Below are 27151 nucleotides of genomic sequence, written 5' to 3'. Positions count from 1 at the left end.
CTTATGAGATCGATTCTATAGTATAGATGTTATCAATAAAAATGAAGATTTTCCCTTTGATATCGATTCTATAATATCGATAAACAACATCGACTCTTCTCTATTCTACTAATGCTGACAGTGTCAAGTGAATCTACTGAGGTTAGATTGACGTAGCAGTCAGTCAACGCCATAGATTATTCATTCGCCTGGCGGACGTATGTCAAATGAAGTTGGCAGCATTGCATAGCATAGCAGCTCTGCTGATGGCGAATTTTCGATCAAGACTGACTCCAGGGACCGAAATCCAGCGTTAGTCGAGAGCTGATACATACATCACGCCATCCATCTCGTGAAATGGGAGCGAGTGAGAGAGTGTGTGTGTGTGTGTGTGTGTGTGTGTGTGTGTGTGGTGTGTGAGAGAGAGAGAGTGAGTGAGAGTGTGTGTGAGAGGGAGTATCAAACAGTATCATACTTGTACCAGAACGTTAATTTCATTAATTCAACTAAGGATTTATTTAAAAATGAAAATATTGTAAACGTTTTTATTAATATGAAGATTTAAGAGAAACAAAAAACAGAAAATTGATAAAGTAAAATAATTATATAAGTAAGTAAGATCAAATCATTAATTATTAAAATGGAGTAGGCTGAAAGTAGATCAGGGTAATCAACTTTCAGTAATATACAGCAGTATGAGTGGATAATAAAAATAACATGAGTTTATATAATATACAATTTATTCTATAACAGGTGTAAAGATGTAAACCTTTGCCCCACTGGTTGGGTGACATTATGTGTAAAGAAGTGCTTCCTGGGGGGTTATCTCTTATGATAGAGTCCCACGTTGTGAAGCTATTGTGTAAAGTGGTAAATTGTAAATCCTTTATAGATGAAACGGTGTTCTTGATGTTTATAAGAGCGGTTGCTAAAGTCCCTAATTTGTGAATAAATTCGCAAATAGTTAAGGCCGTCCGGCTCGCAAAATTGCTGGGTTCAAACCGCAGCTCTAGCTCAGTGGTAGATAAATGAATTTTCCAAATATAATTAATCACCACAAGGTTCAATGACTGGTGTTTAATAATTCTTACCGCTGCTTCTGTGAAGTTCTTGAAGAATACCAATAAGGAAATCAAAAAGATAGTTGATGACTGATTATCAGTAACCATGTATCCAATTGAGGATAATAAAGACTAACTATGGTTTTTTCTAGTTGATTCTTAAAACGCTCGCCATGAATACAGGTATCCACCAATTTATCCTTCTGAAATTCCTTAGAACTTACAACGCCAGTTCTTGAAGCTCTCTGGATCCTTATATGAAATAACTGGAACCTTATTAATATAATTATCAATATGTTTTTCCTGGCGGACTAGTATGACTATCATCAAAGGATGATAAGTACTGAATGCTCTTAATAAGATCAATATTAATTGATTCACTAATTTTATATGCTGCAGAATATTTTTCTTGGTACTGAGACAGCCCAAACTGTATATCACGAGATGAATTAGGATAAAATAAACTTCTATGATTTTGTATGCTGACATAAAACACAAAATATATTCCCATAAAACATATATATATATATATATATATATATATATATATATATATATAAAATATTCTTATATCTATAATTTTCTTTAAATAAATTCTTTAACGGTTTAACAATTATCACAAGGTTTAATAGCTTTCACATTTGTGAGCTTTAAAAATTATAAATTTGTATTTAATACTGATACATGGACTTCAAGTCAATTCAGAATTCTACAATTTAAAACCTGTTCGGTCTGTAGATTTAATAGGACATGCTTTGATCAATTAGCAAATAATAATGATTAAAATTAATATTTAAAAATCTCGGGTTTTTAATGAGTCCGTGCCATGCATGGAAGTAAGCTTCCTACATAAATCAAATAAAATTCATAAAGCGTTCTTATAAACTATATGATAGCACTCAACACGTTGCGAATTTTTCTTTGACTGATTTTATTTATATAGCGCTTTGATTAATTCCCCAACTCTAATAAAAAAAGGCCTTTATAAAACGAGCTCGTTTGAACAAACAATCACAGTAATGATGTTCTTGGAGGTCTTGTAGAATAAATTAATTATTTCCAATAATTAATCATGCAGGTCCTTTTCGTCTCAGCTGGGCTCGCGCGTGGTCCAGATTTCTTATAGATTTCTTTCCGTATTGAAGATATATTTATGGGAATTGATTACAATTAAGAACTCTTAAACAACACTGAGTTCACAGATAAATAAACATTAATTACAAATTGTTCACATTTAAAAAAGGGATTGGCTTGATAATTTTTTTAAAATTTAACAAGAAGGAAGACCCTAATTTCCATGTGATCCTTTCAGTACGAGATCACTAGCCAAAAAGAAGTGGTTTTCAGAAAAATTTTATCTCTTCCTTGAACGATTTGTAAGCCTCTTTCTGATTGGCTTTTAATTTAGCAAAACTCAATACAATTGGTTACTTCAGATTCAGGGTTTCGTCAACTTTATTATAGAAAAATAAATAGAAAGTTTTTATATAAATATATGGAGTGATTGTCTTAAACTATTCTAATAAATAAATCGTGATATACGATGCTATCATGCAACATATATTTAATTTTTTATACAAGTTTTGTATACTCTTGATTTTCGTGCTTTTTTAGATTGTAATAAATATTTATGCGGCAATAATAGTTGTCCCTATTTATTTACATAAACCTTCCTTAGTATATATAATACATCTTTTGTGAGTAGACTTTATAATTCAACTTATACTGGTTGAACGAACGATCAGCTGATTCGTTAGGTGTTGATTCAAATAACTATCGATTTGTCCTAGATCGATTGATTCATTTAAAAGTGTAAATAAACAATTCTAACCTCAAATGTACATGCAAACTTACATAAGCCGCTTTATAATTTTTAATTCTGCCAATGGATCCTCATTATTGTTGAATTACAATTATCCTCCCCACTAACTCTCTACCAAAACGTTAATTTCGTTATTTAAACTAAGGATTTATGAGAGAAAGAGGATTTTGTGAGAGAGAGAGAGAGAGAGAGAGAGAGAGAGAGAGAGAGAGAATGCTCGATGAAGCATATTGGGGCCAATAACGTGCAAAGTTACATTATTGCAGTAAAAGGGTTTGGCTATGGAGAGTTGACCTTAGGTTGAGCTGCGTCATTCATTGGTTTTATTGGCTTCTGGTGTTTTCCCATGGGAATTCATCGGCCCGTCATGATGGAGATTACAATCATATTTGTTGGGAAAAATGTGTAGGAAGGGTGGATCGTATTGTAGGTAGCTGGTTACGATAAGAATATACTTACTCATTCATTTAGGCTACGTATATATTAGGACAAATGTGTCGAGAATGTGCGAACAGACATGTTTTTGAACGAAAAAATATTACGCGAAAGGTTTCGAACAAGAAACAGCAGTTTACGGAAGTGTCTAACACAGGGGCGCCATTTAGGGGGTGGAGGGGGCCCTAGCCCCCCCCCCCCAAGGATCAGATGAATAATGAAAATTCGGGTCTACACGAATCCTTAGAATCACATACTGATTTAATACTTTGTTTAAACAGCAGTAGTATAATTCCTTCTACAGTATCAACAATACAGCAAAATTATAGATGAATTTACATAATATAGACTAAGAAAATAATTATTGAACTGTATTGAAAAATCATTTGTAATATAATAACTATAGATATAATCATATTGTTATGCATCTACATAAATTGGCGGAGAACAAGAGATATAGATAACTGATATGTTTAATAGATTGATTGATTGAGTACTTTATTTATGTAGATTACAATATTGGCTTATACACTTATATACAATAGCTTACAATACAGCAGAATTATAGATGAATTTACAAAATATAAATTAAGAAATTATTATTGAGCTGTATAAAATATGAAAAAATACAATTTGTAATAACTATAGATAAAATAGATAATATTGTTATGCATCTACATAAATTGGCGGAGCTTTGGACATATCAATGTCCATTTTTCGGAAAGAATATTCGAAGTATTCTTCCGACTAACTCTCTACCAAAACGTTAATTCCATTAATTCAACTAAGGATTTATTTAAAAATGAAAATATTGTAAACGATATATTAATATGAAGATTTGAGAGAAACAAAAAACAGAAAATTAATAAAGTAAAATAATTATATAAGTAAGTAAGATCAAATCATTAATTATTATTAAAATGGAGTAGGCTGAAAGTAGATCAGGGTAATCAACTTCCAGTAATATACAGCAGTATGAGTGGATAATTAAAATAACATGAGTTTATATAATAGACAATTTGTTCTATAACAGGTTTATAGGTTTGTATTTGTGGGATTGGTGAGGGATGGTTGTCATGTGATCGTTCTAGGGCTGTACAGTTTCAGTCATTTGCTCCAAAAGATATTTTCTTAAAGTCAGGATGAAGCTCGCTCGGCTCTCGATGGACCTAAGAGTGATAAGAGTGAGATTGATTGATTGATTGAGTACTTTATTTATGTAGATTACAATATATACTGGCTTATACACTTATATACAATAGCTTACAATACAGCAAATTATAGATGAATTTACATAATATAGACTAAGAAAATAATTATTGAACTATATGATATGAAAAAGCAATTTGTAATATAATAACTATAGATATAATCATATTGTTATGCATCTACATAAATTGGCGGAGCTTTGGACATATCAATGTCCATTCTTTGGGAAGAATATTAAAAATATCCTCCCCACTAACTCTCTACCAAAACGTTAATTTCGTTATTTAAACTAAGGATTTATGAGAGAAAGAGGATTTTGTGAGAGAGAGAGAGAGAGAGAGAGAGAGAGAGAGAGAGAGAGAATGCTTGATGAAGCATACTGGGGCCAATAACGTGCAAAGCTACATTATTGCAGTAAAAGGGTTTGGCTATGGAGAGTTGACCTTAGGTTGAGCTGCGCCATTCATTGGTTTTATTGGCTTCTGGTGTTTTCCCATGGGAATTCATCGGCCCGTCATGATGGAGATTACAATCATATTTGTTGGGAAAAATGTGTAGGAAGGGTGGATCGTATTGTAGGTAGCTGGTTACGATAAGAATATACTTACTCATTCATTTAGGCTACGTATATATTAGGACAAATGTGTCGAGAATGTGCGAACAGACATGTTTTTGAACGAAAAAATATTACGCGAAAGGTTTCGAACAAGAAACAGCAGTTTAACAGCAGTGTCTAACACAGGGTCGCCATTTAGGGGGTGCAGGTGGGCCCTAGCCCCCCCCCCCCAAGGATCAGATGAATAATGAAAATTCGGGTCTACACGAGTCCTTAGAATCTCATACTGATTTAATACTTTCTTTAAACAGCAGTAGTATAATTCGTTCTACAGTATCAACAATACAGCAAAATTGACTTGAAAGTATGGCTACGGGTACAGAGTTATAAAGAATATAATTTTCTCTGTGGTATAGTTGAAGCTTAAATATAGAATGGGTACAGTTATTGATCAGGGCACAATAAGTGAGTTATTGCATAAATTTCAACGTGAGAATTAACAAGTTGCAAGATGTCACAGTGAAAGCAAAAGAAAGGGCACAATCAGACAATCAAAAATGTATGTACAGAGTTGGTGAGAATTATGGGAACAGCTTAATGTTTCTTCAGCTTCCTCACTGAAAGTTATTTTCCAATTAGAATATGATCCCTAATGAAATAATGAAATTGTCATTGTAATAGGAAAAATTCTCTGTTTCCATGATTTTTAAGAAATCTGTTTCAGTGTATTCCTACTTTAGAGCTATATTTCTCTGTAGGCCTATATTTCTAATAAATATTTTATTATTTAAAAACTAATAATGTATATGTCTGTATTGATACTTGAACCACATTTGTATAAAACTGGAAAAATGAAGAGTATAATAACATCTGGGGAATGGAATTTGAATGTAACATTTATGGGGAAAAACCCAGGACCTTCTATCCTTGGGGATTTCCTTCCCCCTCATACCTCTTGTTTTTGCCCCCCCCCCTAGCAGTTTGGTGAAATGGCGCCACTGGACATAACATAAATAACTAATAACAATAAACCAATCACTAAAAAATTACAAAAAATATTCAACCTCAAATAGAGCAGCAAATAAAAAATAAACAACAAAAAATCAAAGATACAAACACCTTGCCTCAAAACATTTGTTCGAAGCCTTTTTCTGTGATGACACAACAATATGATATGATGATATGTGTGTACACACATGCTGAACACACTTGTCCTGTCACTAGTGGCCACCCTATGCGCCACGAACACGCGAATTTCACTGACGTGCTTATTATATCTGAATCCCCCTGTTTCTGTACAAATATCGATAAGAATAGCATCAGCTGATGAAGAGTGAAATGCGCGTGTTCGTGGTGCATAAGACTGTACGCATCTAAAGACATACAAGAATTTGAGTTGAATAATACACGCTCCGAGATGGATAAATGATCCACGTCAGCTGATTCCGTTGTTCAAGAAACGAATCCATTTATTCAACTACAAGTAAGAGATCTCTCAGACGTCGGTTTTGAAAAGCGTTGGGATTAATGGCGGCCTTCACACTAAGTGAGTGAAGCAGTCGTTTTGAAATACATTGGTAATAATGGAAGTGTGCGCATAAAACAGATCTACACGGAGTGTCGCGTCGTGTTTGGAATGCATTGTGTATAATACAAGTGTTCTCACGACCGTCGTTGAAATACGTTTTTAATAATGTGAGCGTTCACACGACCGTCGTTCTGAAATACATTGGTAATAATGTAAGTGCTCACACGAACAGAGTACATTCCTTATTTTGAAATACATTGCTAACAATGTAAGCATTCACACGAACCGAGTGGATCCGTCGTTTTGAAATACACAGGGATTAATGGGAGCATTCACAGGCAGCGATTCAGATAACAGCCGCGATTATTTTTAGTGCTCGCTCGATTCAGTAGCAAGATAATATACACACTGTAGTAAAGTGTAATCCTACCTTTTATTTCCTCTGTCGCAGGATCAGAATCTGTTCGAAGGAAGGATTTAGGTGTCCTTATTCCTGTTCTATCCTTATTTCAGCCCTTATTCCTTCACTTACACACGCACACTCACTCACTAATCTGTAACCTACTGTGTTTTCAGGTTAAAACTTTAGCTTTTCACAAGTTTAACTTCCGTTTACTAACTAGTACACACTAACTAACGGTTGTATCAGAACAGACTTTGCCATTGAAAAATAACGTCCTGCCCCATCATATCTTTATCGTTGTATTTTATTTTTAATTACCCCGTGTTATCTGTGCTCTATTACTGTTGTAATGTCTGCGTTGTAACGATAAAATGTTAAGTTTTCTGTCGTTTTTAAACAATTATCGGAAATCTTGTTCCGTAGTTGTAAATAGTGTGTAGTGCAAGTCTAGGTCAAACAATGATAGTAAATTGATATTGTGTACTTGGTATCATAGGAAAAACATAACTTAGTTACTTTCTCTATTCTTATTCTATGCTTGTATATACAGGTATAACATAAAACTAGTTTGTTCTATTAGAATAATCAAAATTCTATGGACCATTTGCTTTATATGAACTTTATATTTTATTGTCTAAGCTCTGAATTGATTATCAGTTTATTATCGGTGTCTTGGATCATGAGATATGATTGGTTTACATGCGTCAAATGCTTTGATAAAATTAAAATTAGTTGATTGTTTTGTTTCTTTTGGCCTTGTACGCTTTATAGGTTAATATCAGCAAGTAAAACCTAACATCGGGGACCGAGCTTCGCTCTGGAGTACAAAAGCATAAAAAATTTATTACGAAAGAAGAAATTTTAATAAAATTCATGCAGAAATGTTCTGTCTAATCACAGTAAATTGAAATTAATTCCCAGAGGGAAGGCAAAAATTTCTCCCACAAAGGCTCGGTTGCACAAAAGCCGGTTAAATTTTAATCCTGATTAACTTCACGTGAACCAAATCAGAGAAGACCATTTCAAAAAGATGTATGTAGTGGAATTAATCAGGATTGAAAATAACCCGGCTTTTTTGCAACCGGCACTGAGTACCTGATTGAATGATTACAAAAGTTCAACAGCTGAGTCATAATTTTGACACAGTCCCACCACACATGAACCACTACCTCCGTAAACAAAGCCGTAGTGCGTTCGTGTGACGTCAGCACAGGTAGGGCTCCTACACCAATAGAAACTCTAGCTGATATAGATCAGCTGAAATCAACGAATTTTTTATTGGTGTAGGTGCCCTACCTGTGCTGACGTCACACGAATGCACTACGGCTTTGTTTACGGAGGTAGTGCATGAACTCGCTTACTCACTTCCATCACCAACAGACGTAGAAATAATTATTATCAGCTGTTTTTCCAAGGATGAATAATAATTATCCTTTTAATGCCCTTCAGCGAGTTTTCCCAGGGCTGAGACCTAGTGCTATCGAATCTTTATATTATAAACCTACTATTTTCTGAATTTAGTAAGAATCGTTAGAGCCGTTTTCGAGATCCGGTGAAATACAAACATATAAACATCTAAACATATGAACAGAAGTTGCTCGTTTAATAGTATAGGATTTAAACAGAACACAAATCTCTAAAAGTATCGTGTTTATATTTCACAGCTGGCTATACGTCATCTTATGAATTTCGGGGATACGATATTTTGATTTTTCACATACTCACTCGCTCACTCACTTTTCACTATCCACAGCTGTTTCAGCCAAGGATGAATTATCCTTTTAATGTCGTTCAGCGAGTTTTCCCAAGGATGAGATCTAGTGAAATCGAATCTTTATATCATTAAACTACTATGTTCCAAATTTCGTGAAAATCGTTACAGCCGTTTTCGAGATCCGTTAAACATAAATAGCCAGATATAAAAATAACCAGATATATAAATACAGGAATTGCTCGCTTAATATAATAGGATATTGTCATACAATGCATACAGAAACAAAAACAATTATTACAAAATAGAAAACAGACTACTACACAATAAAATAACAAAATACAGAATGAAACAAAGGTTAGAGCAAACTTTCAAAATTTTGTTTTCCCTTTCAATTATTGTAGAATTCTAATTCAGGAAGTAAAGGCTTCAATGAGGTCCACGTTATAATGGCAGTATTTGATTAACATTGGTGTCGCTATCCTTGTATAGTATTCGACAAAGTAGATAGCACTATCCTTTTCTAGGCTCTGCAACGTTGCCAGATCGTTTTTACAATGTACATTTATAAAGAGAGTATTTGATCTGATTCATGCAAACTTATAATTGAATCATTGAAAAATATATTTTCCCGGCGATTGAAATATAATATTAATCTTTTTTTTGTGTAGTTGAGAAGTTGATATTATGGTAATTATTCATAATAAATGAAAATACTGAGAAATTGTCAAAAAACCACAGATTTATTGGTAATTAGAACGGTTTCGGTTGTTACACCATTGTCAATCCTTCATAAACTCAAACTGAATACAAGAACAGCAGAATTTATACTAGTAGGCGAGTACTGCTATTGGTCAAGGGCATGAACGCCTGTCATTGGCCCAGCTACACGGTCTCCTCCCACTTAACGGTGTCAATAATATTTTCATTTACAAATTTGTTTTATTATATTTTACTTGTTTCCTTGGTTCTTATTTTGTACTGAAAGTGAATTTTGTTATCATGGTCTGTTGCTTAAGCCGCCATTTTGTGACACCGTTAAGTGGGAGGAGACTGTCTAGCTGGGCCAATGGCAGGCGTTCATGCCCTTGACCAATAGCAGTACTCGCCTACTAGTATAAATTTTGCTGCTCTTGTATTTTGTTTTAGTTTATCAGAGATTGACAATGGTGTAACAACCGATACCGGTCTTTCTAAGTATCAATAAATCTGTGGTTTTTGACAATTTCTTAGTATTTTTATTCAATAATATTAATAATTTCCAACAGTCATTATCACATGAGATATACAGTATCCTCTATAGAAAGCAAGGCAGAGAATCGGCAACACTGTTTTCCTGTCTTTATCCACTGCCATAATAACGTGTACCTCAATATAGTTCGAATTTCAAGAAAACTTGCAGTAGCCTTGATTGTTTATCACCCCTTTCCCTGACTTCATTAAGAGGGAATATAAATGCCAATGACGTGGAATTATCAACTATGAATAGGGATTAAACGCGAAATTTACAGGACTTCAGGGACAATCTCGCCGATGAGGGAATTTTCTAGGTATTTAAGGGATTAATCGGTGGCGGAAGGGTGAAGGTCGATTAGGAAGGAGAAGGGAAAATCCCTTAATCTTAGCCGCAGTCAGCTCTATTCCTCCCCTATTCCTTCCCTATTCAGCCCTGTCTTTATAAAGGGCGAAATCCCTAAATGCGACGCTGAGAAAGCATTAGCAGGCGTACTTCTATTAATATCGGATATAAAGTGTCTTTTAAGATTCAAATTGAGGAGGTTTTTGAATAGGACTGAGAGGAAATCAGAGAGTTTTCTTGAGAAAGTAAAGTTTTCTTCTTTGCCGTGCTAGTGTCAGTGGAAGGAAGCCGAAGTGCTCGAGACGTGTAACTTGGAATGACCTGTATTCTCTCGAGAAGACCTCTGTTGTCTTCTCAATGAAAGGGAGATAACATCACAAGATGTATTTCAATTCTATTTGCAGTTGTATTTATAACAAACAAAAACACAGAAGATAAAAATCTGGTGTGGTACACTCACACAACTTTCCTTGCTCATTGATCTATAAGCCTCATTAACGAGGATAATTTAGGGAATAACATTATGCCGATTGGCGGCTAAATAATTAAAACTACGATTATACTATTGTGATTGTGTTCAGAGTACATTTTCCTTTGTTTGAATTATGAAATTTGAGGATTTTTTAAAAGTTGTCAAAACAGCTGTTCTACAAATAAAATATCGACATGGGTTCTTTTGAATAAACTGCTCTACCTACCTACCTCACGCACGAGAAGGAAATTTCTCAAGGATGGGGTGGACCCCCTGTTAATTTCTCAGGGAGGAGACTCATGCCAGTTAATAGAGCTGATATATAACTATACAGGGTATGAATTAAAAAAAAACGGTCAAGTCATTTTTGAGAAAATCGTGATAGAAATTTAACAAAATTCATTCTTATCAGGAATATTACGGAGCTTCTGCAATTTTCCAGAAATGAGACTCATGTCAGTTTGATAGGGCTTATAAATTTGTGTTATCTAGGGTATAAATTTGAAGAAAATCGTTAGAACGGTTTTCGAGAAAACCGTGAAAAACATGGTTTTTCAGCCATTTTCCGCCATTTTGAATTGAATTTTATTGAATTTCTTATTGTCAGATCCTTATAGTATAAGGACCTTAAGTTTAAAATTTCAAGTCAATCGGTCAATTAGGAATGGAGTTATCGTGTTCACAGACACACACACACCCACACACACAGCCCAACACCCAAATATCATGTTTTTGGCCTCAGGGGACCGTGAAACGTATAGAAATTTACAAATTGGGGTACCTTAATTTTTTTTGGAAAGCAATACTTTCCTCACCTATGGTAATTGGGCAAGGAAAGTAAAAATATCATACTTCAGTACAATAATGCTTAATTTATGAGAAAAATGTCTTTGAATTCTTGAAAGATACTAATTCTGCCTTCCAATTCCAATTCAATTAACAACATATAAAAACACAAAATACAATCTGCCTAATAATAGTAATATCGGGGACCGAGCTTCGCTCTAGAGTACAAAAGCATAAAGAATTTATTTAGAAAGAAGAAATTATAATAACATTCATTCAGATTCATACAGAAATGTTCTATCTAATCACAGTAAATTGAGATTAATTCCCAGAGGAATGCAAAAATTTCCCTCACAAAGACCCGGTTGCACAAAAGCCGGTTAAATTTTAATCCTGATTAATCTCACATGAACCAAATCAGAGAAGACCATTTCAAAAAGATAGATATACTGGAATTAATCTGGATTGAAAATAGACCGGCTTCTTTGCAACCGGCACTAAGTACCTGATTGAATGATTAGAAGTTCAACAGAGTCATAATTTTGACACAGTCCCACAACATGAACTCGCTCACTATCACTTCCATCATCAACATACGACGAAATTATTATCAGCTGTTCTTCCAAGTATGGATAATATTTATCCTTTTAATGTCCTTCGGCGAGTTTTCCCAGGGATGAGACCCAGTGCAATCGGTTTTTTATATTATAACCTACTATGTTCTGAATTTCGTGAGAATCGTTGGAGCCGTTTTTCGAGATCCGGTCACATACAAACATATAAACATATAAACATCTAAACATCCAAACATCCAAACATCTAAACATACTAGTAGTTCTGTGAACAGTAGACCTCACGCAGTATTCTCATTCTCAAGTACCTAATTGAAACTATAGACCTTATGGAAATACAGCAATAGACTGGCTTCTCCACACATCTGTGTAATCACTTGTCAGCTGATTTATGATTAATTATTATTCTATAGTTTGATTTTTACCTATATTGGCGTAGAAGGAGGCTCCTTTTTCCTTTCATATTATCCTGAAATGCAAAATTTCCAAAAACCTTGTTTATACGTCGACGCGCAATTGAAAAAGGACTACCTGAAAAATTTCATGGAAATCTATTACCGCGTTTCGCGCAGTAATGCGCAACATATAAACATTTAAACATTCAAACATTAAGAGAAATGCCAAACCGTCGACTTGAATCTTAGACCTCACTTCGTTCGGTCAATAAACAGAAATTTCTCGTTTAATAGTATAGGATAGGATAATATGATAATTTGGTGAATTGAAGAACTACAAGATAACCCATTTCGGACTATGTGTTATCTAAATTTGGGAGAAGAATAGCACAAGGTTACCTTATTTTTCCTCTCCCTATTATTTTGATAATGTACTTTTTGTATAAATCAATAAATTTATTTATTTATTTATTAGATAGAGCGAACAATACACTAGCGGAAAAGAAAAAACAGGCTATTGCCCAACACTTCTTCAATTTCCTGATTTGTCACAAATCGTCAAATATTATGTAGGTTATGTTCACTTCAATTTCAACACCAAATCTTCAATCTGAAACTATAATCAAATAAAACTAAATAAAGAATAAAGAATCATCAATCCATTCAGTTTGGTTGTACATTATACCTCTTACTTGTTAGTAATAGAAGTATTAATACTATTATTGTTCAATTTATTAGTGAGGAATGTTCATTATTTGAATTGATTGTAATGCTTTGCTTTTGTATTTTATAGTTGAATGTTTGTACTTTGTGGAAATAAATTTGAATTTAAATTTTTGTCGCCAAATGGAATAAATAGATAAAATAATTTGTATTTTTATACATTGTAATAATATATTTTTATGTTTTTTTTGCAGTCTGTGTTCTCGAGGGTGGCCAGGGTGTGTAAATACGACCGAGGTGGTCCACATAGATTTCGCAACCGTTGGACTTCATTCCTCAAATCAAGACTCAACTGCTCTGTTCAGGGAGACTTTCCCTTCTACTTCAACGAAATTCGTGAGTATTTTCAACTCAAATTCAATTTACTGATTTTGCAGGAACAATAAAGCAATACAATACACTGAATTTTGATCCACTAACCTCACTGGAACAAAAAACACAAGAACAAAAAACAATATACAGTAATACATGAAATACATAAATTTGGTTTTGAAAAATCAAAATTAAAAATAGTATCTTACGTCACATGGATGGGAAGGGGCATTTACAGGCGAGAATGATGTTTCTAGTCGAGGCGTTAGCACTGCAGAAGGGATTCACGTCCAAGTAGCATACACTATTTTTGTCATAATAATCTAAAGAAAAAGAATTGAGAAATAGAAAACATTTATTACCTGCTTGTGCTGAAGTTAGACTACTACATGCATTTTATTAACATAACCTAGTTTTGAATGAAAAAGACTAAGAAATTGTCAAAAACCACAGATTTATTGATACTTAGAAAGACCTGTTTCGGTTATTACACCATTGTCAATCTCTGATAAATCTCTTATAAAATAACCTAGTTTACAAATTTCGTGTCAGGAATTTTGTGTAAGTTGACAAAACTTCCACCTGGAGCGCTGAAGATTATTTCTTTGTAGCAGTTTTGCTGTTCCCATTTCGGAGCTAGGAAACATTCTCGACTGTAAAGAAAACATATGGTTTCATTACAGTAGAGTATGCTGTAATGAGAATCATATGTTTATTTGTTCTGCAAACAACTGTTTACCGGCTTGATTTGATGCATTGAAAACAGCTGAGATTGAATGACTATGACAAAAATTAATATATGCTGGATACAATCACAATCTTAGACCAGTTATAGAATAGACACGCTGGGAAGTCTAGCCTCTGAAGCCAACATCTACTGTCAAATCCACCCATCTTGACGTCACAACCAAGCTAACAACAATGCATTGTTCAACAACAATGTAAGTTACACACCACAAACACTTACACAACAAACTCAAAATAAAATTTTCTATGATTTCTTTACGATGCGTGACGTCACTGTTGTGACGTCAAGATGGGTGGATTTGGCTGTAGATGTTGGCTTCATCGACTTTCAGTATGAATATACAATGAGCCGTGTCTATTCTATAACTGGTCTAAGATCACAATTACATTATTTGATATTCCTTTGTTGCTTTCAAGTGAACAGAGCTCTGTTTTATTCAAGTCCTACTCTATTAGGATGTGTCAACCCATCGGACCACACTCAAACTTTATCAGTTTCAATTTGTTACACTCTGCTTTATCACTCTCCTTATCCAACCTGTATTCCTGTCTTGCTTTTTGCTACATCTGTCACCCTCAAGTCGAGTGCACAAACTTTGTGCCGGCTGGAGAACAAACTTTGTGCTCTAGCTGAACCTGTACGGTACGCTCCGGACCGTGATCTCTCAAATTTCGACATACGTGAGGTTTTGAGTTGCTTCTCTCTTTCCTCTTCTCCACACTCTCTCTCTTTTTTCTCTTTCTCACTCTCTCTTTTCAGTCTGTATTTCTCTTTCTCCCTCTATTCCTCATTCTCATCCTCATTATGTTGTTGTTTTAGAAGTAGACTACTTATATTGATGCTATGTAATAATTGCGTTGGCCTGATTGGGTGGTAGAGGAAACCAAAATTTAATGGTTTTAACCTTGTCAGGAGAAAAATGAAACAATTAATCAATCCCTCTTTCACTCACTCACTGTCTCTCCCTTCTCCTCCTTTTATTCCTCACTCTCTCTTCTTCAGTACCTTTTTCTCTTTCTCCTTCTTCCTCTATTCCTTCTTCTTTCTTTGCTCTCATTTGAATCAACTTGTCTCTCCTCCTCTCCTCCTTTCCTTCCTCGCTCTCTCTTTTCCTCTTCTCTCTTTTCTCTCCTCCAGTCTCTCTTTCTTTCCCTCTTTCCCCGTCTCTTCCTTACTCTCTCTTTTCCCTCACTCGCTGCCTCTCCCCCTCTCCAACTTTTCTTTCTCATTCTTTCTTCTTCTCCTCCTCCTCCTCTCACTCTCCACCAGTTTTTTCACTTTCTCTTCCTTTCTCTTTTCCTCATTGTCTTTATTCCTCTTCCTCTCTCTCTCTCTCCTTAGATCAGTAATCTAATCTAATCTCCTCTTCAGTTTCTTTTTCTCTTTATTCGTCTTCTCCTCGTTCCCCATTACTCTCTCTCTCTCTACAGTTTCTCAGTATCTCTTTCTCTCTCTCCTTAAATCTTTTTTTTCATTCTCTTTCTACCTCTTCTCCTCATCGTCTATCTGGCTCTTTCTCTATCTCTTTTCCTCTCTTCTCCAGTCTCTTTTCTCTCACTTCCCCCGTCTCTTCCTCATTCTCTCTTTCACTTCCTTTTCAGTCTCACTTGTTTTCTCTTTCTCTCTCTCATTCAGTATCTCTTTTAAGTCTCTTCTATTTTCTCTTTCTTATTCAGTATCTCTTTTCTGTTTCTCTTATTTTCTCTCTCTCTTTCTCTTATTCTCTCTTTCTCTCTCTTAGTCAGTCTCTCTTCCTCTTTCTCTATTTCCCTCTTTTCCTCATCGTTTTTCTTCCTCTTTTTCTCTTTCCTCCGATCTTTCTCCCACCTTTCATTTTCATCGAATGAAACTTCTCCTTTCATGTAGACTATCTCCTGAGACAAATTGGCAACTCCCTTGCCCTTCGCAGAGTTCAAGACCTTTGAGAAACAACTCAAGTTTAAATGGAAGGGTGTTTGGATTTATGCTGATGCAGTTCTATTGAAATGTTTCAATTTCACCCCATGTTTGAATTAGATGATGAATTATCTTCATCATAAATGAAGATAAAAGTTGAAGTAGAATTTAAAGGTTTTGTTGGGAGGTTGTCAATGTACTGTTACTAGCAGATCTTGGAATATAATTTTTTTCGGAATTTGGAGAAGAAGAAGAAGAAGATTGATTGATTGATTGAGTACTTTATTTATGTAGATTACAATACTTAAGATAATGTCATATATATATATTGTATTACATATATTGTATTATATATACAATATAAGAAGACGAAGAAGAAGAAGTAGTAGTAGAAAAAGAAGAATAAAGAGAAAGAGTAGAGGGAGAAGAGGAAGAGGAAGAAGAAGAAGAAGAAGAAGAATAAAGAGAAGGAGTAGAGGGAGAAGATAAAGAGGAAGAAGAGGGAGAGGAAGAAAAAGAGTAAGAGATGGAGTAGAAGGAGAAATTGAAGAGGAAGTAGAAGAAGAAGAAGAAAAAAAGAAGAAGAAGGTGGAGGAGAAAGAGGAGAAGAAGGAGAAGAGGAAGAGAAAAGCAAATGTTTTGCAGAAGAGTGGAAGATCAACTGGAAGGAACTATTAGAAGCTATGAAAACACAAAAAAGCCCTGGAAGAAGAGTGGAGGTATAAGAATTAGATGCAGCGAAAAGGAAAAAGGAAAAGAAGTAGCAGAAGAAGGAATAGAAGAAGCGAAATGAAAAATGACCAATTTGGAAGAAGCTGAGAGATTAGAAGATTGTAAAAGGAAAACATGAGAAACATAATAAAGTATAATAAATAAATAATAAATAAATAAATAATAAATAAAGACGATAAGAAGTGGAAGAGTACTGGAGACGAATGAGTAGACCAAAGAGAAGATAGTGGGAAGAAGAAAAGGAAAATGGGAGAGAAGAAGAAAATTGATAACCCCAAAGATGGCTGGTTACCTCTTAAAGGGAGTGTCAGTTCTGTCAGACTAGAAGAAGTAGAAGAGGAAGAAGAAGAAGAAGAAGAAGAAGAAGAAGAAGAAGAAGAAGAAGAAGAAGAAGAAGAAGAAGAAGAAGAAGAAGAAGAAGAAGAAGAAGAAGAAAAGCCGAAAATGTGGACAAAAATATGATGGATTGAATCCACTCTGATAACTTCTACGAACTTGGAATAACTCATAATTCCGGTAGGCTTAACGTCTCAAATTCTCGTTATATTCTTGAACAGACTTCTCAGCCGGCCAAAAATTTCCATCAAGGCTTTTCAGCTTGCGGAAAAGTTGAAAATTGAATATAGAAAAGTGAAAAGGGCATTATAATTTCAGAACTTATATTAGTTGAATGGATTCGGATAATCACAGCTAATTGAGAACTTTTGACAAGTTTAATATTTCTTCAATTCGAACTAATTAATGAAAAGAGTTCCATTACGACCTTTTCGAGAGGTGCATTAATTCAAATTATTTCAAAGAAAATTAACTCAAAAGTAAATAGTAGTTCTGTGAACAGTAGACCTCGCGCTCAGTAAGTTACATTGACCTGTTGTGATGTTTTCTCAAAAATTAATAAATAATTTATCAATTTAAAATGTCTAGGAAAAATCCTAAATAAATATAGAGCTCTCTGCCCTATCGTACCGTGACGTGTCGTCCCGGAATGTGAGTGTGAGCGCTGTTATCAGGTCTGGCTGCAACTGTCTACAACGTTGATGGAAACATACATTTTCAAGATGTTCGATGTTTTTGAACGGGTATATTAAATAGTCAACTGTCTACTAACGTTGATGGAAAGATACATTTTCAAGATGTTCGATGTTTTGACGGGTAGTATTATAGTCCACTAGGCAGCTGATTTATGATGAATAATTCTATAGTCTGATTTTTACTCTAATATTGGCGTATGAAGGAGGCTACTTTTTCCTTTTATATTATCCTTGAAATGCAAAATTTCAAAAAACCTTGTATATACGTCAACGCGCAATTAAAAAAGGAACATACCTGTCAAATTTCATGAAAATCTAGATTTACCGCGTTTCGCCGTAAATGCGCAACATAAAAACATTTAAACATTAAGAGAAATGCCTAACCGTCAACTTGAATCTTAGACCTCACTTCGCTCGGTCAATAAATGTTATATTAGTTGAGTTTTTGAAACATGATCAGACAAAACTAAAGATTCAATGTTAATATAAATCTAAGTAAACTTTTTAAAATTGTTTACTACATCATGATTCGGCTATATGATGCAATTATCAAGTTATCAAGACTTGATAATGGCATCATATAGCCGAAACATGTTTTCAGTAAACAATTTTAAAAAGCGTACTTGGATTTTTTTTTTATTTATATTCAAGAGTAGCTTCAACGGGAAAAAGACAAAGATTCGATGTATTTATTGACCGAGCGAAGTGAGGTCTAAGATTCAAATCGACGGTTTGGCATTTCTCTTAATGTTTAAATGTTTGAAGGTTGGTGGAACGGGGCATGATTGTTTAAATGTTTATATGTTTATATGTTGCGCATTTACGGCGAAACGCGGTAATAGATTTTCATGAAATTTAACAGGTATGTTCCTTTTTTAATTGCGCGTCGACGTATATACAAGGTTTTTGAAAATTTTGCTTTTCAAGAATAACATAAAAGGAAAAAGGAGCCTCCTTCATACGCCAATATTAGAGTAAAAGTCGGACTATAGAATTATTCATCATAAATCAGCTGACAAGTCATTACACAGATGTGTGGAGAAGCCAGTCTATTGCTGTATTTCCATAAGGTCTATAGTTTCAATCAGGTACGTGTGTATGATAATACTGCGTGAGGTCGACTGTTCACAGAACTACTAGTCTATTAAGAGATAATGGAACAGATGAACTGCAAACTCATACTTAATTATACAAACTAATGTTTGCTTATAGATACTTAATTTACCGAGGATGGTTATAGGCATATTTTAAACTCAACAAGTTTTTATTGGACCCTTGCGGAGCACGGGTTACCTGCTAGTCAATAATATATTGAAGAAAAGAATTGACTTATACACGTACGGGATAGGAAATTCACGAATGACGCATCATCATGTATGAACTACTGGACTGATTAACTTGGAATTTTACATATAGATTCTTTATTTACCGAGGATGGTTAAAGGCGTATTTTAAATCCTCCAAGTCTTTGATTATAGTCTGTCCAAACTTCCATGAGCCCTGAAAGATTAAGCCGACCCTCGCTCCCCCACGCGCAGGCACACACGCCCGGCCTACCTGCGCCATTGATATACTATGTATACTACGTAGTATACAGGTAGACAGACCGTCCTTTTACTCACACACACAAAAGGAGAATGCGCTTGTGTGTGTGAGTAGCAGGAGGGTCGGCCTAATCCTTCAGAGCTCATGCCTGTTTGGACAGAGTATAGACCTTTTGCGAAGCACGGGTTACGTGCTAGATTCAAAGAAAACATTTATAAATGGTGGTCATTTCAAAAGGGTACTTTTTTCTTTTTTTTATTTTCAACGATACATTGCTATCTAGTCTAGGGACTAATGAGCAACTTTTTTCTGTCCTATAATACTAATGAATACTTCATACAAGAGAATCCTCCATAGGGTCTCCTATTCAAATTCTAATATTATTAGTACACTGCTTATGCCTGTACTACACAGGTGGTTTCACTCATTTCCACTGCTCTGCTTTTCACTGGACACAAGACACTTGAATCAGCACTAGACCAGTTCAAATGCTTCTTCCTTTTCAGCCTCCTCACCAATCCATCATTTTCCAGCAGCTGGATTGCTTCGATGTTGTCGTGTTGGTGGAGTCGAGCCTCGTGTTTCTCTGCATGCCTCTGGATTTCGCTGCATACCAGGTCGACTTGCAGGTTTCTGTGAAGGTCGCTGTTTCTGACGTACCAAGGAGCATCAGCAATGTTTCTCAGCACCTTGTTTTGGAAGCGTTGTATGACTTTGATGTTACTGTCTTGGTACACCCCCAAAGTTGTATAGCATACGTCCATACTGGCTTTAGAATCTGCTTATACAGGAGTACTTTGTTTGGAATCGACAGGATGGAGTTCTTTCCAATCAGCCACCAGAGTCACTTGTATTTTATTCCCAGCTCTTCTCTCTTCTTCTTAACATGGACCTTCCAGCGAAGCTCTGCATCTAAAGTCATACCTAGTTACCTGGCATCATTGGAAAAGGGTACTTGAGATTTTTTATTGTAATATATTTTGAAAATAGTTGGAAGATATTTCACACAATTCCTCGATATTTTTGTCTGATTTCAGAGTCGACAACTGAGTTGATAGAAGGCACATATGGTTCGGTATCCACCCAACTGCTGTACGCCGTGTTCACAACGCCGGCCAACAGCATCGGCGGATCCGCCGTGTGTGCGTTCGCCCTACAAGACATCAGCGACACTTTCGAGGGAAATTTCAAGGAGCAGTCTGAGCTCAACTCCAATTGGCTGCCTGTGCAGAGTGTCAAGGTACTCTTGAAATATTAAATAATAATAGGATAGTTCAAATAGCTAGTACTCTTTTTTATAATTTTTTACATAAACACTAGAAGTCCAACTCATGCCATTTCCAAGTGTCAAAAATATTTGAAACTTGAACATTTTTAAACCATTTTTCAAGTGTCTAAAATATTTGAGTACTATTTAAAGAAGTATGGAAAGGGTACACGTAGTTCCGTATAATTAAGATATAATAATCTATATTGACAAGATCCATATTTGTTAAATATTTGCAGATCAACAAACTATCCAATTCTCTAATAAAGTATTTCAATAGGGCTACTTATATCGTATATTTCGCACCTAGAGCAGAAAATGAGATTTTTCCGGCTAGAAATCGGTTTTTAAGTCCGAGGCCGTAGGCCGAGGACTAGAAAAGATTGAGAGCCGGAAAAACATTTTTGCCTGTGGTGTGAACGATATTTTTCGCCACACTGCAGGTATTGCTGACAAAATAAATAAAGAATACTCATTAATGTACCTATCTCTTGATTTTAGTGGTAGAAGATTTGCAGTCAGGATTTCAGATTCTTTTAAAATTTCACTTGGAATATCACGGGCGTCGTCATCTTCAAGCATTTTTGAAAATTCGGAATGCGCTAATCAACAATAAATAATTGAATAAAAATGGTTGCGAAGCAAATGCTGAATTAGTTTGATTCGAAATTCGAACTGAAATAATGGCGACTTCAGATGAAGAAAGTTGACCCTCGCCCAATCTAGCGGATGACTTATTAACTACGGACTTCCATGTTAGCAGCTGGAAAGAGTACTCTTTCCGGCCTAGGCCGGAAAGAAACCTATTTCTTACATCAGACGAGAGTCGTCTGCAAACAAAGTCTTTCAGATCTACGTAGGGACTGGAAAACAGCTGCTTTCTGTGCTGTGTGGCAAATAATAATTCAAAGTTATGTGTCCTTACTTTCAACCAAGATGAAATTACTTCCTCACATGAAATAATCATCCCTTTATTCTTTCAATCAATATGATTGGTTTATATTTTGAAGTTATAAATCAGATTGATGTGATTAGATTGTGATAATTTATATAATTATTTTTTAGGTGCCTGACCCTCGACCCGGTCAATGTGTGAATGACTCGCGCACTCTGCCGGATCTGACACTGAACTTCATCAAGACCCATTCTCTCATGGACGAGTCTGTGCCTTCATTCTTCAGGCAGCCTATCATCATACGCACTAGTTTTCAGTAAGTACAGTAAGGCCCGGTTGCAAAAAAGCCTGTTAAATTTTAATCATGATTAAATTCCACGAGAACTAATCATAGAAGGTTTTCCTTAGAAAGAAAAGAAGGCTTATCTGACTGGTTCTCGTGGGGATTAAAAGCTAACAGACTTTGCTGATTGGTTCTCGTGGCGTCTAATTGGGATTAAAAGCTAACAGACTTTTGTGCAACCGGGTGTAAGAGCTGCATTAATAAGTCAGCATGGTTGGAAAAACGCAATTTCATTTTTGTCACATTCACATTAGAAGTGTACTCTGGAATGCAGTTTCCTGTTGAAGTCAACACATCTTCAGCTCTAGTGATGCATAGATGCAATTTCTTTATTGATTCATACAATAAGTTCATCATAAAAATTTATTAAAAAATGTTGATGTGACAAAAATAAAACTTTTTCCAATTATGGAAAAAATCCAGAATATCAGCAAAATATATTAACTCAGCATGAGTTACAGTAGTACCCTGAGCTCCCATTAGAGAGCAATAGCATAGAGAAACAATAGCATAAGTAGATATCCCATGGTATAGGGCGTTTATATCGCAACTTTTACTGTTATCTCAAGCCGATTACTGTCGATTATTATCGATTTTTACTGTTTTGACCGTGTAAGAGTGTATGAACGACACAATATGAGAGACTACCAGCGCCACGGGAAAGAACTACGTGGACTGGACTATCGGCTTGAGATAACAGTAAAAGTTGCGACATAAACGCCCTATACCATGGGATATCTACTTACGCTATTGTTTCTCTATGACAATACTAAAGCCATGTCAACACTGAACAAATTTTCGACATACATGTTCGTTGAGGGGCTCGTGGACAAACATTTTAAAAAGTTTGGACAATCATTGTTTGTCAATCAAAAAATTACTGTTTTCCCAAACATTTTCAGTGTTGACAGCTGTAAAACATAAAAAGCTTCAGTGCTTATAATTTTGTTTGGCGTCCACACTGGCTATGGGCAAACATTGTTTGTCAAACATAATAAAATTTGCGCAAACTGTTTCAACAAACAATCATGTTTGTTGAAAATTTGTTCAGTGTGGACCCGGCTTTATACACAATTTTATTTTATTTTTATAGGCTTATTATACATAAATTTATATATCAATGTACGAATAAATTATATTTTTATACATACTTTTGTATAATAAGTAGTCCAGTCAACGAATGGTTATAGAGGGGAAAGTTTACCCTTAGCACAGTGGGTAGGGGTTAGGACCTTTGATATGTCTACCTCCTCACTATACTAAACAGAATTGCTGGGTCAATAATTGTCTTTCAAAATTTTCCCTCTATACCCTTTTTTGAGAATTCATTGCCTGGACTATAGTTCTGTTATTGAGAATTTGATCTCTCTGAGTTGAGATACGTACCTTACCGTACTTTTTAAATTCATACAAAAACGTCAAAACATTTTGACGATTAATTTGATGATTAATTAATTGATTGGAGGCTCATAATATAGATTTGAATTCTGAAATCGATAGTAATGTGAATTAACATAGCCACCTCTAATACAAGGCCCCGGCCTACGATATTGCAACGTCGCAGTGTAGGCCTAGAATCTAATACATTATTGGTGAAAAATATTTTTTTAAATATCTGCTAATCTTTTTCACCAATCATGTATTAGATTGTAGGCCTATCAGCTGATATTTCTTTAAAATTTTCGTATTAGATTCTAGGCCTACACTGCGACGTTGCAATATCATAGGCCGGGGCCTAGTATTAGAGCTTGTTCACATGACAGCGATTTACGTTCGGTTGTCGCGCGGTTGACCAACCGAGCGGTTGCCAGGTATAGGGAAACACATGGTGCCCTACACATGCATCGCTTGGTTTTAGTAGTCGCCGGCGAATCGCGGCGGTTGTAGTCTCAGACTACAACCGCTCGGTTGCCGGGCGGCTCGATATACTAGAGCAGGCATGAGAGCGTACACATGTCTTCAGTCAACTGAGCGGTTTCGATCAGAGCAGTAATATATGTTTAAGAGTAAGTACATAGATTAAGATATTAAGATTGAGTACATAGATGTTGTACCTAGTAATTATTTATCATAACCGAGCGCAAACCGCTCATGAATCGCTGTCATTTGTACGAGGCTGGAAAACCGACCGATTTGCCAATCGAGCGACAACCGAGCGTAAATCGCTGTCATGTGAACAAGCTCTTAGAGGTGGCTATGGAAATACATAATTTTTAAAGAAGATATGGAATGTAATGATAGAAATGTAGACCTATTACGAAAAAGAATCTTCTCCAACTTCCTCCCCAATTATGCTCTTAAAACAAGTAGACCTTAGCTTCATAATTTGAAACTCCTATTTTCTTAATGTATGTATAATTCGTTGAATTTTATGATGAATTGATGTAATAATAATTATAACCATAACTTTAATGAATAATAATTAGAGGCTCATATGACAGGCTTGAACTCTGAAATCGATAGTAATATAAATAAGAGTATTTGAAGGAGATGTAATTTAATGATAGAAGTGCATTATAATGTAGAAGATTCTTCTTCAACTTACTTTCCAATAATCTTATTAACAAGTGGGCCTTAGCCATAATTTAAAACTGCTATTTTTCTCATATGCAGTAGGATATTGAATTATTACGATACCATTAGTCCTTATGTGAAAATTAACTAAATACAAGAAAGTAGATTGAAAATATTAGTTTACCGTTTGTTTTACAGTTATAGGTTCACGCAGATCGCAGTTGATCCACAGATAAAAACACCCGGAGGAAAAGCTTATGATGTTCTGTTTATTGGAACAGGTGAGAAATTTATTGAGATATTTATTTCTTAAGTTTTAAATTTATTGTGATACTGTTACAGATGATATTTAACATTATCATATGATTTCAATATATTAGTTACCAGAACGTTAATAACAGTTCAGTCTTGAATGTATTAAAATGAAGATGGTTGGTTGATAATGAAGAGTATTATTTATTCAACAGATCTAACAGATAACAGATATATTGTAACAGATATATATATATATATATATATATATATATATATATATATATATATATATATATATATTATCTAACAGTTATATTAAATGAAGATGGTTGGTTGATAATGAAGAGTATTATTTATTCAATATCTAACAGATACATTCTGTGATTTATTTAGAGTATAAAATCAACCTTCAAAATTTCTAAACCATTATTCCTGGACCGAAAATCAAGTGACGAAGCAGTGTGTGATTACATAACCTTAACTTTTGGACATCATTAAAATTTTATTAAAATTTTTAGAGAGAAATAGTACAGGCTCAGCCTAGTTTTACATCCAATGTCATAATTGTATTATGATTGAAGTGTTTTATAAAATAAATGAATGAATTAATATATGGTCCTTCTCCACATGAAATCTTCCCTCTTTTCTATATTAAGATATTTGAAGTTTTATATCATAAGCGTCTTGAGGAATAATTGAAAACTATCATTCTATTGATGTTAAGGGATCAAGTAACGTTGGGAATCAATCAGAATACACTAATAAATAATCTTGAAACCCGAAGTTATTTCTAATTACAATATTTCTTCCCAACTGTAGTGGCTCAAGTAGAGCGATCATTATTTTTAACTTGATTTCTAGTTAATTTATAATTTTTTTTAAATTGTGATGTTTGGTTTTATTGACCGAGCAAAGTGAGGTCTAGGATTCAAGTCGACGGTTTGGCATTTCTCTTAATGTTTAAATGTTTATATGTTTATATATTTATATGTTGCGCATTTACGGCGAAACGCGGTAATAGATTTTCATGCAATATGACAGGTATGTTCCTTTTTTAAATTGCGCGTCGACGCTTAAATAAGGTTTTTGGAAATTTTGCATTTCAAGGATAATATAAAAGGAAAAAGGAGCCTCCTTCATACGCCAATAATATAGTAAAAATCAGAATATAGAATTATTAATCATAAATCAGCTGTCTAGTGGACTATAATACTACCGTTCAAAAACATCGAACATCTTGAAAATGTATCTTTCCATCAACGTTGTAGACAGTTGCAGCCAGACCTGATAACAGCGCTCACACTCACATTCCGGGACGACACGTCATGGTACGATAGGACAGAAAGCTCTATATTTATTTAGGATTTCTCTAGACATTTTAAATTGATGAATTATTTATTAATTTTTGAGAAAACATAACAACAGGTCAATGTAACTTACTGAGCACGAGGTCTACTGTTCACAGAACTACTAGTAACTTTGGTGTAAACCCAGCTTAAAGCTGGGAATATTTTTTAAATTGTGATTTCTATTTTTATGTTATATGATTTTGAGGTGAATAATTACTCAGATAGATTCAAAATAGTGTTACATTTTTTGGGCTTTAAACTGTGTGTGAATTATTAAATCATGAACTCTACATAACCTCTGAACTGTTTATTTCAAATTAAGGTTGAAAGCAGTTTCGGACGAATGCCTGCTGTTTACACCTGGATTGTATCTATTGTCTTTATTCATTTATAAAATAAGCACATTATCAAAATTATTGTTCTATGAATAAATAAAAATAATTGTTTTTGTGTGTTTAGACTACGGCATGGTGCTGAAAACTGTAAACGCCGACTCGGCCGACTCAATAGAGCGCGTGAATCCGGTGCTCATTGAGGAGATCCAGGTGTTCCCCTCCAACGTGTCCATACGATCACTCAAGGTCATGCGCACCGACAACCAGGAAGGCAGGCTGATTGTCGTCTCCGACACGGAAGTGTTGTCGCTCAGGTTACATCGCTGTGACAAGGTCACCTCTGGTTGCAGGTTTGTCAATCAATCAATCATTATTTCAGCGAAAAACATAGTTAAAATTGAAAATAAAATACAATATTAAGTGAAAAATGAGATACCATTAAATATGGATATATAAAATGAGAAGTCCCTGCAAGGTTCGAAAAACTTGATCGCAGAAGGCAAGTGTTCAATGATTCTGGAAGTCGCGCCCTACTCAATCACACGAGCAGTCGCGTGTTGCAATTTTTACAACATCCTATTTTTTATGTGTTATGTACTCTGTTTACTGTTGAAACACATTAATTAATTGTATAATTAATATTTCCATCTCATTGGATTATTTTTCGCCTATGAACATTGGCATGATTAAATAACATT

The 27151-nt window shown here is 34.8% G+C and overlaps 1 protein-coding gene across 2 annotated transcripts in view; it reads left to right on the top strand.

Annotated features, from left to right (window-relative positions):
• Positions 1–27151, top strand: part of LOC111061043 (semaphorin-1A) — a 530166-nt gene that overhangs the window by 483806 nt on the left and 19209 nt on the right. For both annotated transcript variants that reach the window (XM_039422103.1, XM_039422102.1), the window contains exons 6-10: positions 13426–13567; positions 20533–20735; positions 21828–21973; positions 24713–24795; positions 26578–26803. In XM_039422103.1, coding sequence (XP_039278037.1) covers positions 13426–13567; positions 20533–20735; positions 21828–21973; positions 24713–24795; positions 26578–26803 — 800 coding nt within the window. The remainder of the gene's footprint in view (positions 1–13425; positions 13568–20532; positions 20736–21827; positions 21974–24712; positions 24796–26577; positions 26804–27151) is intronic.

Source organism: Nilaparvata lugens, chromosome 2 (genome assembly GCF_014356525.2).
Source record: "Nilaparvata lugens isolate BPH chromosome 2, ASM1435652v1, whole genome shotgun sequence".
Classification (NCBI taxonomy): domain Eukaryota; kingdom Metazoa; phylum Arthropoda; class Insecta; order Hemiptera; family Delphacidae; genus Nilaparvata; species Nilaparvata lugens.
The sequence above is the reverse complement of the archived record's forward strand: the minus strand, read 5'-3'. Positions and strand labels throughout refer to the sequence as shown.